Source organism: Fringilla coelebs (assembly GCF_963513975.1).
Source record: "Fringilla coelebs genome assembly, chromosome: 12".
Taxonomy (NCBI): Eukaryota; Metazoa; Chordata; class Aves; order Passeriformes; family Fringillidae; genus Fringilla; species Fringilla coelebs.
The window spans coordinates 2,780,767-2,796,624 of NC_140038.1; the positions used below are offsets into that span (position 1 = coordinate 2,780,767).

At 42.6% G+C, this 15,858-nt stretch overlaps 1 protein-coding gene across 2 annotated transcripts in view; it reads left to right on the forward strand.

The window, feature by feature from the left end:
- The window catches only part of TMEM266 (transmembrane protein 266), an 81,961-nt gene that overhangs the window by 15,765 nt on the left and 50,338 nt on the right, over positions 1-15,858 (forward strand). The window contains exons 2-4 of one of the 2 annotated variants that reach the window (XM_084214123.1): positions 10,610-10,711; positions 11,663-11,766; positions 13,821-14,009. In XM_084214123.1, coding sequence (XP_084070249.1) covers positions 11,753-11,766; positions 13,821-14,009 — 203 coding nt within the window. In that variant the 5' untranslated portion in view covers positions 10,610-10,711; positions 11,663-11,752. Of the gene's footprint in view, positions 1-10,609; positions 10,712-11,662; positions 11,767-13,820; positions 14,010-15,858 lie in introns of those variants that run through there. The other variant, XM_084214122.1, reaches the window with a different exon arrangement.

The following is a 15,858-nucleotide window of genomic DNA, read 5'->3' on the forward strand; positions in this document are numbered from 1 at the left end:
GAATTGCTGGAGAAGCTGAGGGCAGGTCCCTCTCGGTGCCAGTCCCTGCCCTGAACTTCCTGGCTGTTGTGAGTGGCAGCAGGAGCTTGCTGGGGCAGAACCTCTGGGATTCTTGGGGACACTTCAGGAGGACCATCTCCCAGCTTGGATCCATGTACTGCTAGATTCATCAGTTTGCATTCCTTATCATTGTGTCTTATCACTACAGTTCCTCTAAATTTATTACCAAAACTTTTCTAAGGCAGGAAAGTTCTCTTTTTTGTTTCTTTAGTTGTTTTTTTCCTCTCTCCTCATTCTTTTCCTCCTCCATAAAGGAAGAACTGGGGTCCAGGAAGCCAGGTCTGGTCCTATGAAAGCACCTGCTGTGGCATTCAGGCACCAAAGTCCAAACAGCTGAGGCAGTGTCAGAGCATTAACACTTCTGTTTGAACCATGGTGCATATTTTATCTGCCTGTAAGATATCACTGCTCTTACTGCTCTGTGCCTCTCTTGCTCATGTTCTTCTGGGGCTGTGTCTTTAGGGCTGTGGTTCAAAGTGCATTGCAGAAGCCTGAGGGAATACTGAGGTAAATTTTATATTTGGATCCCAGAGTACCATCCTCATTCCTTCACAACATGGATTTCTTAGTATGTTAGCAGTAGTACCAAATTATTGTCTCACAGGAAAAGCTGGTTCGAAGCTCACAGTTTTGAATCACAATAAATAAGGTTAATTTCCTAGTGAATAGTGAACTTTGTGAGCCTTTAGCAATTGAAAAGTTGATGTTAAGTTTATCTTGATGCTGAGACTATCAGTGGAAGAGCACAAGCTGACAGTTCTCCCCTCTAAATCAAAGGGAGTGCATGGGTGGGTGTTCCTGCATCTTCTTTGAAATTTATTCAGTAGCTTGTGATACTCTGCATTTCCTCATGTGACAAGAATATCAGTCCTCTCTGTTCTTGCAGAGTTTGAAAAAGATGAGGGCTGGGCAGGGATAGTGATGTTAGGTATTCTTGAGAGGGGGAAAAAGAGAAATTGGACATTTTCACTTTCCATGTATGGTTTATTTTATTACCAGTAGCTGAATGCATTTTAATATATATTTATATGAATAAGCAAATAGGTTCATTCTGAAGGAATTCTGCATGCCTGTGCCCTGTGCAGATCAAATGCTTTTTAACATTTTCAGAAAGTACTTTTTTTTTTGCATACTTCACTGATCCTTTTTGTATTCCATACAAAATAACTAAGAAATCAATTACTTCTAGTAAAAAAGAGCCCTTGCTTCCTATCCCTTTTCTAGCTCCAGCAGGAAGAACTGTTGCCTTATCTGTTCAGTTTGCAGTGGTCAGGCTAGGCAGACTCCAAACATCTGCTGGCCATGTGATGTGTTCAGGCTAAGTCAGGGCTGAGGGGAAGGCACTCTGCTGCAGGGGGAAATCTGGGGGCTAGTCTCAGCTCCAAGTGCTTCACAGGCCTGTCTGGGCTGGGTTGCTTGCTCACAGCTTGGAGCCAGTCTCTCACCATCAGTACTTTGTGGCAGAAACCTGGCCTGTGATTTGCAGTAAGTGCATTCCATCACCTGCTGAAGGAAGCAGGGTGACCTGGTTAAATGCACCAGGCATATATTAAATAATGGCTGTCAGTACTCTGCCTGCTGGAATAAGGTGGTTAAATCTTGCCTTTTAGGCTCCTGGTGATCAGCAAAGACTCTACCAGCCAAAAGCAGTACAGCTGTTGTGTCCCCATACCTCTGTGAGATAACTTTGCCTCTGAGGGACGAGACAGATGTGAATTCAAGAATTTTAGTGTGTTTTTACAGAGTGGAGTTTATCCTGTGTACATCACCGGGATTAAATGCTGCAACTGTTTGTAAATTTGCATTCAAAAGAGCTGGGTTGTTTGTTTCCAAAAGTTGTATTACAAAGCATAACACTGTCCAAGAGAAGAGCAATAAATTTCACATCAATGGGCTAATTGTTATATACTTTCTTTTAAGATACACAGTAAAGCCATAAATTCATATAAATTTATTGCATTTTGTCTGGAAGGTTGCCCATAATACTTTCCAGGAATGACAAAACAGATATTTCTCACAATTATAATATTTGTGATTTAGTTGGTTCTTAGAATGAAATCTTTGGTTCTAGATGCTTGTTTTGATTTGTCTAACAACTGGATTTAGTACCAGTCTAGTTAGATTTCTTTTGATTCTGTACTGCTAATTATGTGAAAAACAGAATTGGTCTAAAGAACTTACTTCTCACTCTCCTTCCTAGCTAGAAACATAATATTTAAGGGTCTCACTGAGTCATAATTGGCAAGATGCATTGAAATCCTCAGCTTCAAGAGATGACAACAATTTCTTATCATATTTTCTCTGTACTTTCTCCCATTCTTACTATAATGTTGTGAATCTTTTGTATTTTTGTTGACATTACGTTCTCTAGAACACTAGAGGATATTTCTAAAATTTCTAAAGGCCTTTAATTCCAGAATCCATTAGGCCCAGGATCTGAAGAAAATTAAAACTGGTAGCTTGAGGAAGAGTCTTAAGGTTGAGGGCTAATGGCTGAAAGGCAATCTCAAAGTTACAATAATCTAAGTATGATCAGAAACTCAAGCAAGATTTAAGCTCCAAGTAAGATGGGCAGCACGTATGGTGGATGAAAATTAAAATGTAGTGAGTTTTGTCTGTTCCTCTGACAGGTGGTGGCAGATACCGGTGCTTTCACATGACCAAGACTGCCCTGAACTGACACATACCTCATACTCAGGGTGTCTTGAGGATTTGTGTTATTCTGCTACTGTTGTTAAAAGCCTGAGTGAATTTCCAGCTCTGTCCAAATGAAATTTGCTGTAGGATTCAAATGGACTTCTGTTCTTCCCTCAAAAGCCATTTGTAGGCTGCAAATATTTGGTTCATGTGTGCTAAACTCAAATTTAGTCAGAGATGACCTGCCAGGTATCTAAATAGACCTAAAAACATGAATTCTGGCATGTTCAAAAGGGTATGTATTTTTTCCTACACTATTCTAAAGAGCAGCTGGACTGATCTTTCTTGGCTTGAAAACAAAAAGATGTGGCTGCAGGTTTCTGGTTTGGCTTTTCACTGCACTTCCAGGGAGTGGGAAAAAGAGAACTAAAAACAACATCCAAGAGTTGACTCTTGACAGATGAAAGCAAACCAAACTGCTTTGAAACTAAATTGGTACTTGATTTGCTTCCAGTAGTACCAGTTTGGTTTAATGCAACTTGACTAGGTTAGTGTCATTCCCAAATATTTAAATTCAGAAATGCAGTTGTTTTTAGCCAAGGAAATATAAACCCAACTTTGGATTTCAGATGGGGGTGTGTGCACGTGTTTTTTTGTTAGAGGGGGTTTGTTGTTTCTTTTGAGAAACAGAATTTGTGATACAAAAAATCGTGGTTCGTGGGGGGAGTGCCTGTGTTGTGAAATTTGTCCAGAGGATCATTGGACTATATGCTGAGTCCCAGACCGGATGTTTTCAGTCCAGTGGAGCTGTTGATGCCAGGCTCCTTCCTATCAGCATGTGCAGTGGCACATTTCAAATGCAAACTGATCCTGAGCTGCCAGGGCTGAGCCCAGGAGCAGCATCCACAGGCGTCCCAGCCCGCGGTGCCTCTTCCATCCCTGTGCTGTGCTGAGCACAGGAATCATCTCCCTGGAGCCCTGGCTGGCCCAGGTGCTGCTCTGAGTGTGCAGGTTTGACCTCTCACTCCAGCCAAGGTCCTGCTGCAGCTGTGAGCAGAGCAGGGGATGCTCAGGTGTGCAGGGAAGTGCTGTGAGCCCTGTGCCCAGTCCTGCTGGGGAACAGCCTGCTTAGGGCTGGCCCTTTCTGAGGAGGCCCAGACTGGGAAGACCAGACAAATCTGTGAAGGGACCTTTTAGCTATGTGATTGTTCTCTTTTGATTGTGCTCTGGACTCAAGAACCCTGTGGTGTTCTTTTTCCCCTGTGGGGATTTTTTCCACCACATGCAGGAACTATAGATAAGTATGGGGATCACCAATTTATTACAGCTAAATAAAGGCACTTTGTAAAATGGAAAGGGAAATGGCATGCTTGGAATTACTCCAGAGAAAGAGATCAAATGAATAATCTGGCTGAAGGAATGCCTTTTATTTATTGAGGAGCTAAGAGCAAGCTTGCTATTTGGATAGCCTTTGTGGATGGAAGTTTTGCACATCTTTGAGATCCACACTGCTCTCAGTATTTGCCGTGGTATTAAACTTCCTCAAGCAGAAGGCCCTCAGTGCAGAGAACACCTTTTCTTTGCCCCATGGCACCTTCTGAACTAGCAACATTGTGAGTTCCTGCAGCACCTGCCAGACCTGTGCCTTTTCTGGAGAATCCTGGCAGTGTGTGAGAACCATGAATTCCAGCAGTGCCAGTATGCACCGCGTAGCATGAACTGAATGAGAGCCCAGAGGAGCTGTGGGCAGCTCTTGTGTTGAAAGCCTATTGATGCTAGAGCATTTGCAGGTCACAGAACCTGTCTGGAGACCTGCTCCACAATCCCTGCCCTCCTCCCCAGCTTCCATGTGGCGAGAAAGCACAAGGAAGGAGCATGAGTGGAGTCTTTTTATAACCTTCCAAAACAGAGCAGCTCCTCCTGTTTCTTTTGGTCTGAAGTGCCATGTGCTGCACACCTGCAGGCTCCTTGGAAGAGGGTGGGCTTGACTTGGCTCTCCTCAGAGTCTGTTTTGCATTAATCATCCTCTAAAGGCTTGGTTCCAGCTACTTTTATTTGTTCTGTACTCCAGATTTGCAGTACTGAAATGTTCAGGATTCAGCCAATGATCATGTTGCATTTGTGATGAGATTATTAACTGTGCACAGTGTAACTGTGCACAAGATATTTTTTCTCTCTTTTGGCCCATCTAGACTTCTAGAAGGTGACAGTCCACTTAGGAATAATGAGGGTATTTAGTTACATAATTACATGCTGGGTTTTTTTTCCTTGAACAGTGTTCTGCTTAATTTCAGCATAGAGGTTGATTCCACAAGGGAATAGAATTATGACTGCATGAGCAAGTGCAAATCTACCATTTCCTAATTTGTGAATGCCTGACTTTTTTTTTTTTTTCACCCAATCTAAATATCTTTTCTGCAATGGAAGAATTTTTCCTTTTTTTTTTTTTTTAATGTGGTGTATTTAAAAACTTTGCTATCAATTCCTCAATGAAAAAGATGCAAAATTCAAATGTCCCTTCTTCCTTGAAATAAAAAGCTCCTTCTCTTGTGCCTCTTTTCTTTTGGACACTGCATAGTAATGTTAGAGATTAGGGAAGTTAATTTGCTTTTTGTTTTCTGTGTGGCATCTCTGCATTCATAATTTTTTTGACAAATCTAATACCTCATCAAATTCTTGTCCTACATAAGGCATTATGGAAGGTCAGTTTAATCAAAAGAATTTTTTTTAATATCATACCCTGTGATTTTTCCTGTTGGGGGAAGAAGAATAACCGATTTTGTTTAACCCAAAGTAAAGCAAGGAAGTGCTGGAACCATGTTTGCAAATTTGTCAGTTTTTCCCCTTCAGAAGTACAAGTTGCTGGATTCCTGAAGGGAACAGTTTTGGCATACAGGACCAGTTAAACTTTCTAAATGCAGATGATTGGAGCTAATTCAAATTCTCAGGACAAAACCAGTGGTAATCCCAGCAGGCCTGGGAATTTCAGTTCTTGGAGAAGTGCAACTTGCAGTAGTGGCAATGAGTGATCACATCAGGTTCGTGGTGATCCTCAGGATGATATCCTTGGTGTTCATCACCAAAAAATCTGGCTTGGCTAATTCCCAAGAGCTCAATGTGTAAATCACTCCTGCTGTTTCACTTTGAAAGCATTGGGGGTAATGTCTGTTTAGGTGTTTCCCCTACTCTTCTGACTCTTATTTCAGATTATTCCTTTTCTGCCTGTTTTTCTGAATAGCTCCTGACATCTCTAGGATTGCCCAGCTGGCACAGTAGCCATCCTTGGCATTTACACTTCAAAGTGTATAAGGCTTTCAGTGTATAGACTTGTAGAGATGTAACTTGTTTGCACAAAGGAAGCAAAATTCTGTTTCTTGATGTGGACTAGATTCAGAGTAAAACTCTCCAGTGTGACACAGAAGGAGAAAAACCCCCAGAGCAGCCCTCCTCCTCTGCACCCCTTCCTGAGTCTCTGCAGTGATTTCGTGCTGTGTGTTTGCTCCAGTTGGACACTGCCAATGGCCAGGGCTCTGCACATCATCTTGGAGTATTTCTGACCTCAAGTCTTTCTGCTGTGTGTGCTTTGTTTCTTTGGCTGTGCACAGTGCCGTGCCCTGCACTCTCACTTCTGCTGGCACAGCTATTTTTGGAGCTGTACTATGACCTGTATCAGAGAAGCCATCCTGCTTTTTTTTTTTTTTTTTTGATGGATGGGGTGTGGGCAGGGGAAGGAGATGGAGCTGGTAAGAACACAAAACCCCACCTTGCAGCAACAGCAGTGTCTCCTTGAGTGGGGCCTGGGCATTTCCTTTGAATGCAAACTCTGAGCCTGTCCAGCTGTCTTAACCTGCTGTTGGGGGACTTACTACAAGAACATGTCAGAATTTGGTTTTGTAGCTGCCTTGTAAGGGCACAAACTGGATGCTTCAGTTAGTATCTGAATTTTGTACAGGAGCTTACAGATTCATGATAATATGCCTCAGAACATGAGCAAGTGCAGCAAACAGCTCTGAATCATGTCTTGACTTCAGCTCAGCTGAATAGGGTACAAGTTAGTAGGGACTTTGGTGCAAAAGGCTTAAATTAAATAATCTTCCTACTCCCCACCCCCAATTGGGCCCACTACACTGTGACACATATTTTGGAAGACTGCTTGAATCGATGCTAAAAGCCATGGTTTTCATGCACCAGTGGAGTATAGATTTTAGTTTTTTTAAGTTTGCTATTGGAGTTTTGTTTTGTTTTTTGTTTTAGCTTAGTGTATGTATGCCATGTGCTTTCCAAACTCTGTTCTATGATTTAGCATACACTTTCCAAACTGTTCCATGCTTTTTGTTGTTTCAGCGAGATTTTATCTCCTGTTAGCAAGCTGCTGCCAAGGTGTGGTGACTGACAGTAGAAGATTGATGTAAACATTAACAGATGAAGCGGGGCAGGATGTGGCTGGGCAAGGCCAGCAGCAGGAACCTTTGCTCCGGTGCAGGGCATGACCCTGCACAGCAGGAGCTGGGAGCAGGTGTTTGCCAGTGCCCTGCACAGGAGAGGGGGAAAAGCACAGCCAGCACCTGACAGGAGCCTTGGGAGCACTGGCATGGGTACTGAGGGTGCAGAGGACACAGCAAAGCTGAAGGATCTGCAAGGCAAGGACAGCACTTGGAAGCATTTTGAAGATCTTGCCTCAGAAAGAGCTCAGTGGTTGGGGTACAACTGCCTTCAGTGCTAAAGAGGGGGGAAGAGCTGTGATCCCACAAGTTTTAAGCTGGGCTACCAGTTGCAAACTTATATGCTTCCCATCAGATTGCACAGTCCTCTTGGTACATCCAAGATCTCAGTCATTTAGTGCAGTGAATGTGTCTGGTTGTTGCACTGCTTGCACTAGAAACTAGTGGGACAATTCTTTCCTTTCTGTCAGAGCTCACTTCCAAACTGTTTCTGCTAAACTTTGGAAACTGTGTTCCTGCTGCAGCCATCTCACCTGGAACACACAGCACGGAACAGGCAGAATGGCTGAGCTCTCCGGGGCTGGGCATTGCCCATGCTCACGTGGCAGCTCACCGAGTGCTGTGTGCTGCCTGCTTGCAATTCTACGGGGTGGGGAGAAAAGCCAAAAACTCTGGACCTGTTAGTAATTCCATCAGATGGGACTAGGAGAGATGAGGCATTTTTGTTTACTGAACATTGAGTATGTTAGGTGGGGAAAGGGCTGCATGGAAAAATTTTCACTGAGGTGATGGATGGAATACCCAAAAGTTGCCTATCTTTGTTGGCAGGGAGAAGAGCAATGTCATTCCACTTCGCCTACAGGAAAATCCTGTAGGAATGAAAGCAGGAGATAAGTTTAAAAGAATAAAATTTCCCTGCTGATCCCTGCTGCCTTTAAACACCACTCAGTTGCAAAGAAATTTCTTGTGGAAGTTTCAAGTTGTTTATGTTGCTCTGAAATGTGAATTTTTTTAAGGAAGTTAAAACCAGATAGATAAGGTGGAGTGGATGGTAAAAAACCATCTTTTTGCAGAATACCAGTATATGTTAAGATACTTCTTTCTGTTGCTTGCATAAAGCCTGGAAAGAAGCATGAATCACAGTGATCCATTTAGGAGACAGATAGATACCCAATCCATCGGCAGTTTCCCCGGCGATCACTCACTCACTCACTCACCTTTCCCGCTCCGTGGCTCGGCAGGGCTGCGGGGGTTCCTGCGGCGCTCGGTCCCCGGCTCTCCCTGCGGCTCTCTCGGCGCTGCGCTCCCGGCCCGCTCAGCTCCTTGGGGCATGGTAGCGATCCCCGGGCTGCAGCTGGACTCTGCTCCCTGCAGAGGAGCTGCTGCCCTCCTGCCAGCGGCTCCTTCAGGCCCGGCCTGAGCAAACTCAGCCTGCAGAGCTGCCAGCTCCAGCAGGAGGGGCTGGCCTGCCTCGGTGCTGCTGCCTCTGCTCTCAGCCGGCTCAGAGCCCCGGCCGAGCTGGAAAGCACAATTGAATGCAAACTCGGACCCTGTCCAGCTGTCTTAAGCTGCTCTTGGGGGACTTATTACAAGAACATGTCAGAATTTGGTGTTGTGGCTGCCTTGTAAGGGCGCAAAGTTGGATGCTGCAATAAAGCCTCTGGCGTGAAGCAGCCCCAGCCCCTGCAGGACAGGGATGTTCATTACCCTCTCTGCAAACCTTGGTGCTGGCAAGAGCAAGGGAAGAGCTTCGTTATACTCTGAGCCCCAGCCCCCTGGATGAGAGGCAGCCAGAGGGAAGGAAAGCTCAAGCATTGCTGTGGATAGTCAGAAAAAGTTGGGGCTGTGTCAGAATTCAGGGCATCCCTCTGGCTGTCCCGGATTGCCCCTGCCATGGGGCTCAGAGACCTTGGCACAGAGCCCAAAACACCTGTGACTTTGGTTATGACCCATGGAAAAAATGACCAACCTTATATAAGGATCTGCAAGCCATGAAAGTCTACCTAGAATAATAGTTACTTTGTCACAGGGTGAAAAATAGATTTTTTGGGGTTTTTAGAATGGGGGTTCAGGGGGCAAGATGGAGGAATCTGGGCATGTCCAGCCTTTCTCCTTCTTCTTCTTGGCCTCCATCTTCTGCTGTGATGGTGGCACTTTGGATTGGTTTAGAGTAGAAGCTCACTGTCTGACATAGATGATAGGTATTGGGAAGTTATGGTAAATAATGTACATGTAGCTTTTAGTATAAAAAGGTAACACCTCCCCAGGGCAGGCAGAGTGCCTCTGTCTGACCGGCTGAAAGGACCTCGGCAGGCCAGAGAAGGAATTTTATAGATAAGAAACAATAAACAGCCTTGAGACCAAGAACTGAAGAGTTCTGACTCCTTCTTCAACCGCTGGGCTGGGAAAAGAGACTTTTTAATGTATTTTGGGGTCACTGTGAGCAGCTAAAGCCCCGAGAGGAAAACATAATTCTGAGCTGGAAAACACACTTCTGTTTAATTGCAAAGACACTTCCAGCTGTGGGAAAGCAAGAGAAGGGAGGGACAAATATTTAATGTTTGTGTCCTGGCCAGTTCCTCAGAATCTTAGGATTAATCTAAAAAATAAGATTTTGTAAAATCCAGAGGTACAGTTTGTGTCACTGCTTTCTTTTCTAAGTGCCCTTTGCACGTGAGACTGTGGTTACCAGCACTGTGCTGTGTCTCCCGAACAAATGGTGAGGTTTTACTTGGTTAAGAAGCTTCACACGTACCTTTGCCTCCTGTGCTCTAAGGGCAGTTTCCATCAGTCTTATTCCCATTTCGTAAATCAGCTGGATCCCCATGGCTTGCAAATGCAGTTAGAGCAGGATTCTCAGTTTTCTCACTCTCAGAAAACAGGTGCACAGTATCTCGTGCTTTGACCATTTTCTCATGCTCAGTGCTTAGAAGAATTGATTTGGGTAAAATTTTTCATTGAGAATTGTTTGGGGTTGTTTTGTGTTGTAAAAATGTCAACTGAAAGTGAGATGTTAAGGAGCTAACATTGCAAAAGAAGTCTGAGCCTTGTATTGTAGTTTTGCTGTGCTGGTAGGTGCAGCAGTTGCCATCAGAAAGCTCTGTGTGATTGAAATATTCATAAATTTAGGCAAATGTTTTAGTATTTTGCTGCCTTAAGGGGTATAGTAAATGAAATAATTTCAGGTGTACAAAGGCCAGGGAATAGACTCCCATTGATACTTGAATGGATATGAAATCAAGTTTCTGCCGTGTTAGCAAAGCTTTATCTGAAAAACATTTCCTTCTTACTCTGTCTTTAGAAGTATTACAAGATTGTAAATAAATGGAGGGTGTGTGTCTTTCTAAAGTATGTGTAGTCTTTTGTTTTAAAGTTGTCCTCTTCATATGAAATTAAATTGGTTTTGGCTGACTTATCTGCCTGAGGAGGGTGATCACAGTGTAGAACTTTTTTTCTTGCATCTTTTCCAGGCGCATTATCTGGAAAATGTGAAAATGCATTGGCTACATTTTGCATTTTTGTAAAATTACAAAACATGAAATAAAGCCTTGGAAAATGGCTCCACAAAAGATGTAAGTTCAATTTTACTTTTTTGTATGAAGTGATTGTTAAGGATCTTAACGTAGCTACATTTGTATCTCCACTGTAAATACTTGACTAACAATTCAGCCTGAAAGTGACTCTGGGGTAAAGTTCAGTATAAAAGCATTTTTCATGATCATTGGTGTTATTGTAAGTAATTCCAATTTGCCAATATTTATTTCTGTTTAATCAAGATAAGAGTTTGTTTTTATGTTACTTTTAAAAATTTTGTAGTATGTAATCTTCACAATGGCTTCACAAGGTCTTTCATGACATGGCTTTTGTTTGTTGTGGTGTTTGTTGTTTTTCCTGCTTCCAAAACCTGTGTATCAGTAGGTTTTATTCTCCCAGGCTTGTCCTCTTTTGCTCTGCTGGCCATGCACTGCTCCGGGTACAGGACAAGTGGAGATTTTGCCTTTTCCAAAGGTGTTACTGGGTTTTGTTGATCAAAACACTGTCCTGATAACAGCCCGTCTAGAATGTTTGATGACATGATTTAATTTTCAGAAGAGCCTTCCTAAGATAGCAAACTGGAAAATGGAGAACAAACCCCCAAACTTCATTGACAATGTTAATGGTTATGCCTAGGAAGTGTAAAAAATTGTCTTCCAACACAATTTGCACTCCTGAAGCTGTAAGCTTTCTCTGAAAATCCCCTTCCCCCTCTGATATTGGTTATTTTCTCAGCAATCCAGTGGTTTAAAACAAGACCTGTGTTCTTATGGAATTATGTATGTGTAAGTTTGTAAAAGTAAATGCACTGTAACTTTACAGCTTCCATAATATGGAGGAATTAACCTGGAATAAAAATACTTTGAAAAAGAATCATGGGGGGGTAAACTAACCTATTAATGACATTTGCAATATGACAACAGAAGTCAGTGTAGCCCTTTGGATTTCTTTCAGCTGTGCCTTAGATAACCTTGTTTTGCTTCTCACAGAGACCTAATCTTGCAAAGCTAGGACTAATGCAGAGCAGCTGGAAGTAGTTAAACGTTGGAACCACTGCTGATTTGGTTGCATCCTCCAACATGACCAATCCTCAGTAAGTACCATGTGATCCAAATTACTTCAAATGAAAGGGAACAGGCTGCTACTGGGGGGAGAATGATGTGACATCCTGGAGGTTTTGTATTTGTCTGAAGATTGTGAATTAGCAGAAACTACATGAATGATGCTGTGAGCATGTCTGATGTGCATTACTAACAGCAGTGGCTGAAAACTAGTATGTTATGTTGTTTTCAGATCTGTCTGCCAACACCAGTCTGTTTGGTTTTCTTTTCAGTCAAATCAGACTTTATTTGTCATATACTCTGTCTGAGAATACAGAAACTCAGTACTGTTGGGGGAGGGAAGGTTGCACCAACCCATTTCCTGTTTCTTTTATACTGCCGGCAATTGGATCATTGCATGCTATTTCATGCAAAACTGAGCCAGCTTGGACTTATAAAGGTACATGTCCACAGGATAGCATTAAAGGTGAAAATCAAAGAAAATCCTTGCTAAAATTAGCTTTTACCTCTGGGTTTCTGATTTCAGAATGAGAAGATTCTTGTTTACAGAAAAATACAGTTCTGTTGGAAATTAAAGAATCTCATTACTTTCCATTATTAGTTAGACATGAATAAAATAAAAGCTTTTAGGTTGTTCAGATTGTACTTCCTTTTACCTTCTTTTTCTGCCACAATATGACCCAGCTGCAGCCTTTCCCTGCCAAATACATATAACAGCATTTTACTTTCTTGGTAATTCTGGCAGCAGTTAGTTCCTTTTAATTCAAGAATGTCTTCCATCTGAAAGAATTAGTCTAATGGTGAGACTCAGACCAATGGAAACTTTCAGTATAGAATTTTAGTTCCTTCACCCACATCCTTAAATGATATCTTTAACAAGATGTACCAGTTGTCTTCTAAAGTAGCCTCTTATTTTTGGGGAAAAAAAAGGAACTGCTGACCAGGTTGCTTAAATTGCTGGAAGATTTTAATAAGCTTCTTTAAATAAGATGCAGTTTTTGCAGTCAAATAACACAGGGTACTATATCTTATACTATACTATATCTTATATCTTATACTATATCTTATATAACTATATCCCTGTGGAAAAAGAGTATCTTTACACCTGCTATAAACCTCTGACAGCAGCCTGAGATTTCTTCCAAAGTTACCAGGCTCCTGTAGAAGGAAGCTGGAGAAGTTTGTGCTTGCACATCTTTGGAATCAAGCAGGGCAAGCAGCTTTGCTGAGTGCTGCAAAGATCAGCCCTTGATGTGCAAGCTGTGTCCTACTGCCAAGCCATCCTGTGCATGCACTAATGGGAGCAGATAAAATTCCTACAGATGTAGTGTCTTGTTGTAAATGTGGGAGACACACACATTGTCAGACTGTTTTTAGCTGCATGGAGTTCCCATTAGCGTTTGTGGGCTGCTGTAAGAATACCTGTTCAGATTTAGAAGCTGTACATACATAAGGTTACTTAGGATAATCTTTATGGAGGAGGCCATAATTCTTCTGAATCACTGTTCCCTTTCAGTACTATTTTGAAATAACTTGTGACAGAATGATCCTTTTTAGGTGAGTGTAACAAAGCTGCCATATGTCAAAACTGTTTGAATTGGTATTCAAATCTGCTGGAAGAGGGGTCTAACTGCACCTAGTGGCTAACAGTTGGTTTGTATATAATAATTCAAAAGCCTAGCTATTCATTGCTCACCAGGCTAACTTAGGAAGCAGTGAGTCTTTAGTTGGCATAGTTACATGCCTTCTTTCTCTTTTGCATCAATATTTTCCTTTTGGGGTTATGCATTTTTTCTCTGTTTGTTTAAACACAGCCGTTTCTATTTAGTGCTTCTCAGGCAGATTCAGCAGAGTGAAATGTTGTTCTCCTGTGTGAGGTTTCTGTTGATTACAGTGAGATCTGCTGGTGGAGTTTGGAGAGATTTGATCTGCCTCATTAATGACAACACCTCCTCAATGACCTTGCAGAGGCCTTTTAAGTTGTTGGCTCTTTAGGATTCCATGAAGTTCTTGTCTCTAACTCCCTTTCACTTGCTTGCTCATTTATATTTCTTTCTGTGTGTACGTGTGTTTGTTACATTTCCAGGCCTACAATTGAAGGCAGTGTTTCAGAAGTGGAGATCATTTCCCAACAAGTAGAAGAAGAGACCAAAAGCATTGCTCCTGTGCAGCTTGTTAATTTTGCTTATCGAGATCTACCTTTAGCTGCACTTGATCTGTCTGTGGCTGGGTCCCAGCTTTTGCCAAATTTGGATGAGGAGTACCAAAGAGAAGGGTAAGTACAAAGGGCAGATTTTTGTCATTTTTGTAGTTTTAGGCAACAGGACTTTCATGGCCTATAAAACAGCAAACCTTAAGCTGGAGAAGTGTAGCCAGTTGTCCTTAAACTCTATGTAAAGTTATTGTCACAGGATGGAAGAGACCTTTTCTAATATCACTAATCTGGGCTGGCTTAGAGCTGTTTATCATTTTAAGTGGTTTATAGCTACTGTTTGACCACTCTCTGGAAGCTTTATCTCAGGGAAAAACAGATGAAATACCTGGCCTGTCAGATAAGCAGAATGGTCTGGTGAAAGCTCCTTGAGAAAGGTGTTTCAGGGTGATGATAGTTGGCTGCTGTACATCTCCTGACTGAGAGATAATGTCTGCTACTACTGATTCCAGGACAGAGAGTGTACTTGACACCCAGTAATTTGAATTGTGTAGTCTGCCAATGTTTGAATGTTGTCTTTGGTGATGTACACAGTATATACATACTGCTCCTGTTTTCAAAGAATGGTGGTTCCAGGTTCATTGCAATAAAAGATCTTAATCAGTTCTTAATAGCGTGTGCCCAAACATAGCCCAGTGTCAGATTATGGAGCACTGTTGTCCTACAGGACATTAGAAGTCATCCTTAGCCTGGTTCAGCCTTGAAGTGGCTGTAGGTGGACTGCTGTACTAAATTCTTTATGAAAGATTTGGGTCAGCTGGAGAGAATCCAGGGGAAGGCAGTGAGAATGATTAGAGGCTCAGAAAACCTGCTGTGGAGTGCTGATTGAAATAACTGTGTTTCACATGACAAAGAGACTTTGAGGGGAGCTTCCAAGAGACTTCAGTGAGGGAGGGAGCAGCCTGCTACTGATCTCCATGATGTTTGGGACAAGTAGTAAAAGGCTTGAATTGCTGCAGAGGGTAGTGAGGGCAGTGAAGTGCTGGGGTAGACTTGTGCTGTGTGTGGGAAGGAGGGGGATAGAGGTACAATTGCTGGATTGCTGATCAGGAAGGTGCATTTGCCAGGAATGATAACGCTGTGTTTAACATCCCTCGGGACAGAAATGGGCTGAGTGCTGGGGCCTGCCCTCCCTGGTTCTGTGCCTGCTGTTCCCCTGGATGTCACACTGAGCACAGAGCTACTCCCCTGTCACTGAGGTCCAGGGAGAGCCCTTCCCAGTGAGCCATGAAGAATGCTTGCTGCTGAAGAGTTTTAAAGGCTTTATATTCGCCTCCATTTATTAACAGCTCAGTATATTTCAACCTGTGCTCTGTAATCAGCAGAGACCTGCTTGATCTGAGCTCAGCAGGTATTCTGGGTGGCACTCAGGAAGCAAGATGTGGGGAAGGCTCTTGCCTTTAATTGCTTTCCAAATTGGACTTTATGAAACTTCTCCAAAAGGCTGTTACTCCAAACAAGGGGAAATACATTTCGAGTAGGTTATGTAAGTACGCTACAACTGTAACATAAGATACCCTGCATAGCAAAAGAGGCACTTGAAAATTAATTTAAGTATGCAGGTGTAATCCTCAGGCTATTTTGGTGCTGAGTCAGTACCAGTTTAGTTCAAATATGCATTTTTATAGATTTTTGTGATCTGAAACTCAATTCTTCACTGTGCCAAAGGGCACTGGTCTCTCACTATAACCATTTGAGAGGCTTTGCAGTTTTAAACATGGAAATAGGCTTGTCATTCTTTTCCTCAGCAGAGATCTTTCCTTTCACTGAGAGTTCTTTTGTGGTTTTATCAGTCTGAATGGAAATAAGCAGGTGCCCTCCACACCTCCCAGCTGTAGAGCACATTCTCTGAAGAAAGTTCAGAGCTTAAGTTTGGACATACCAATGCATTTTGGCTAAGTGTGTTCAACTG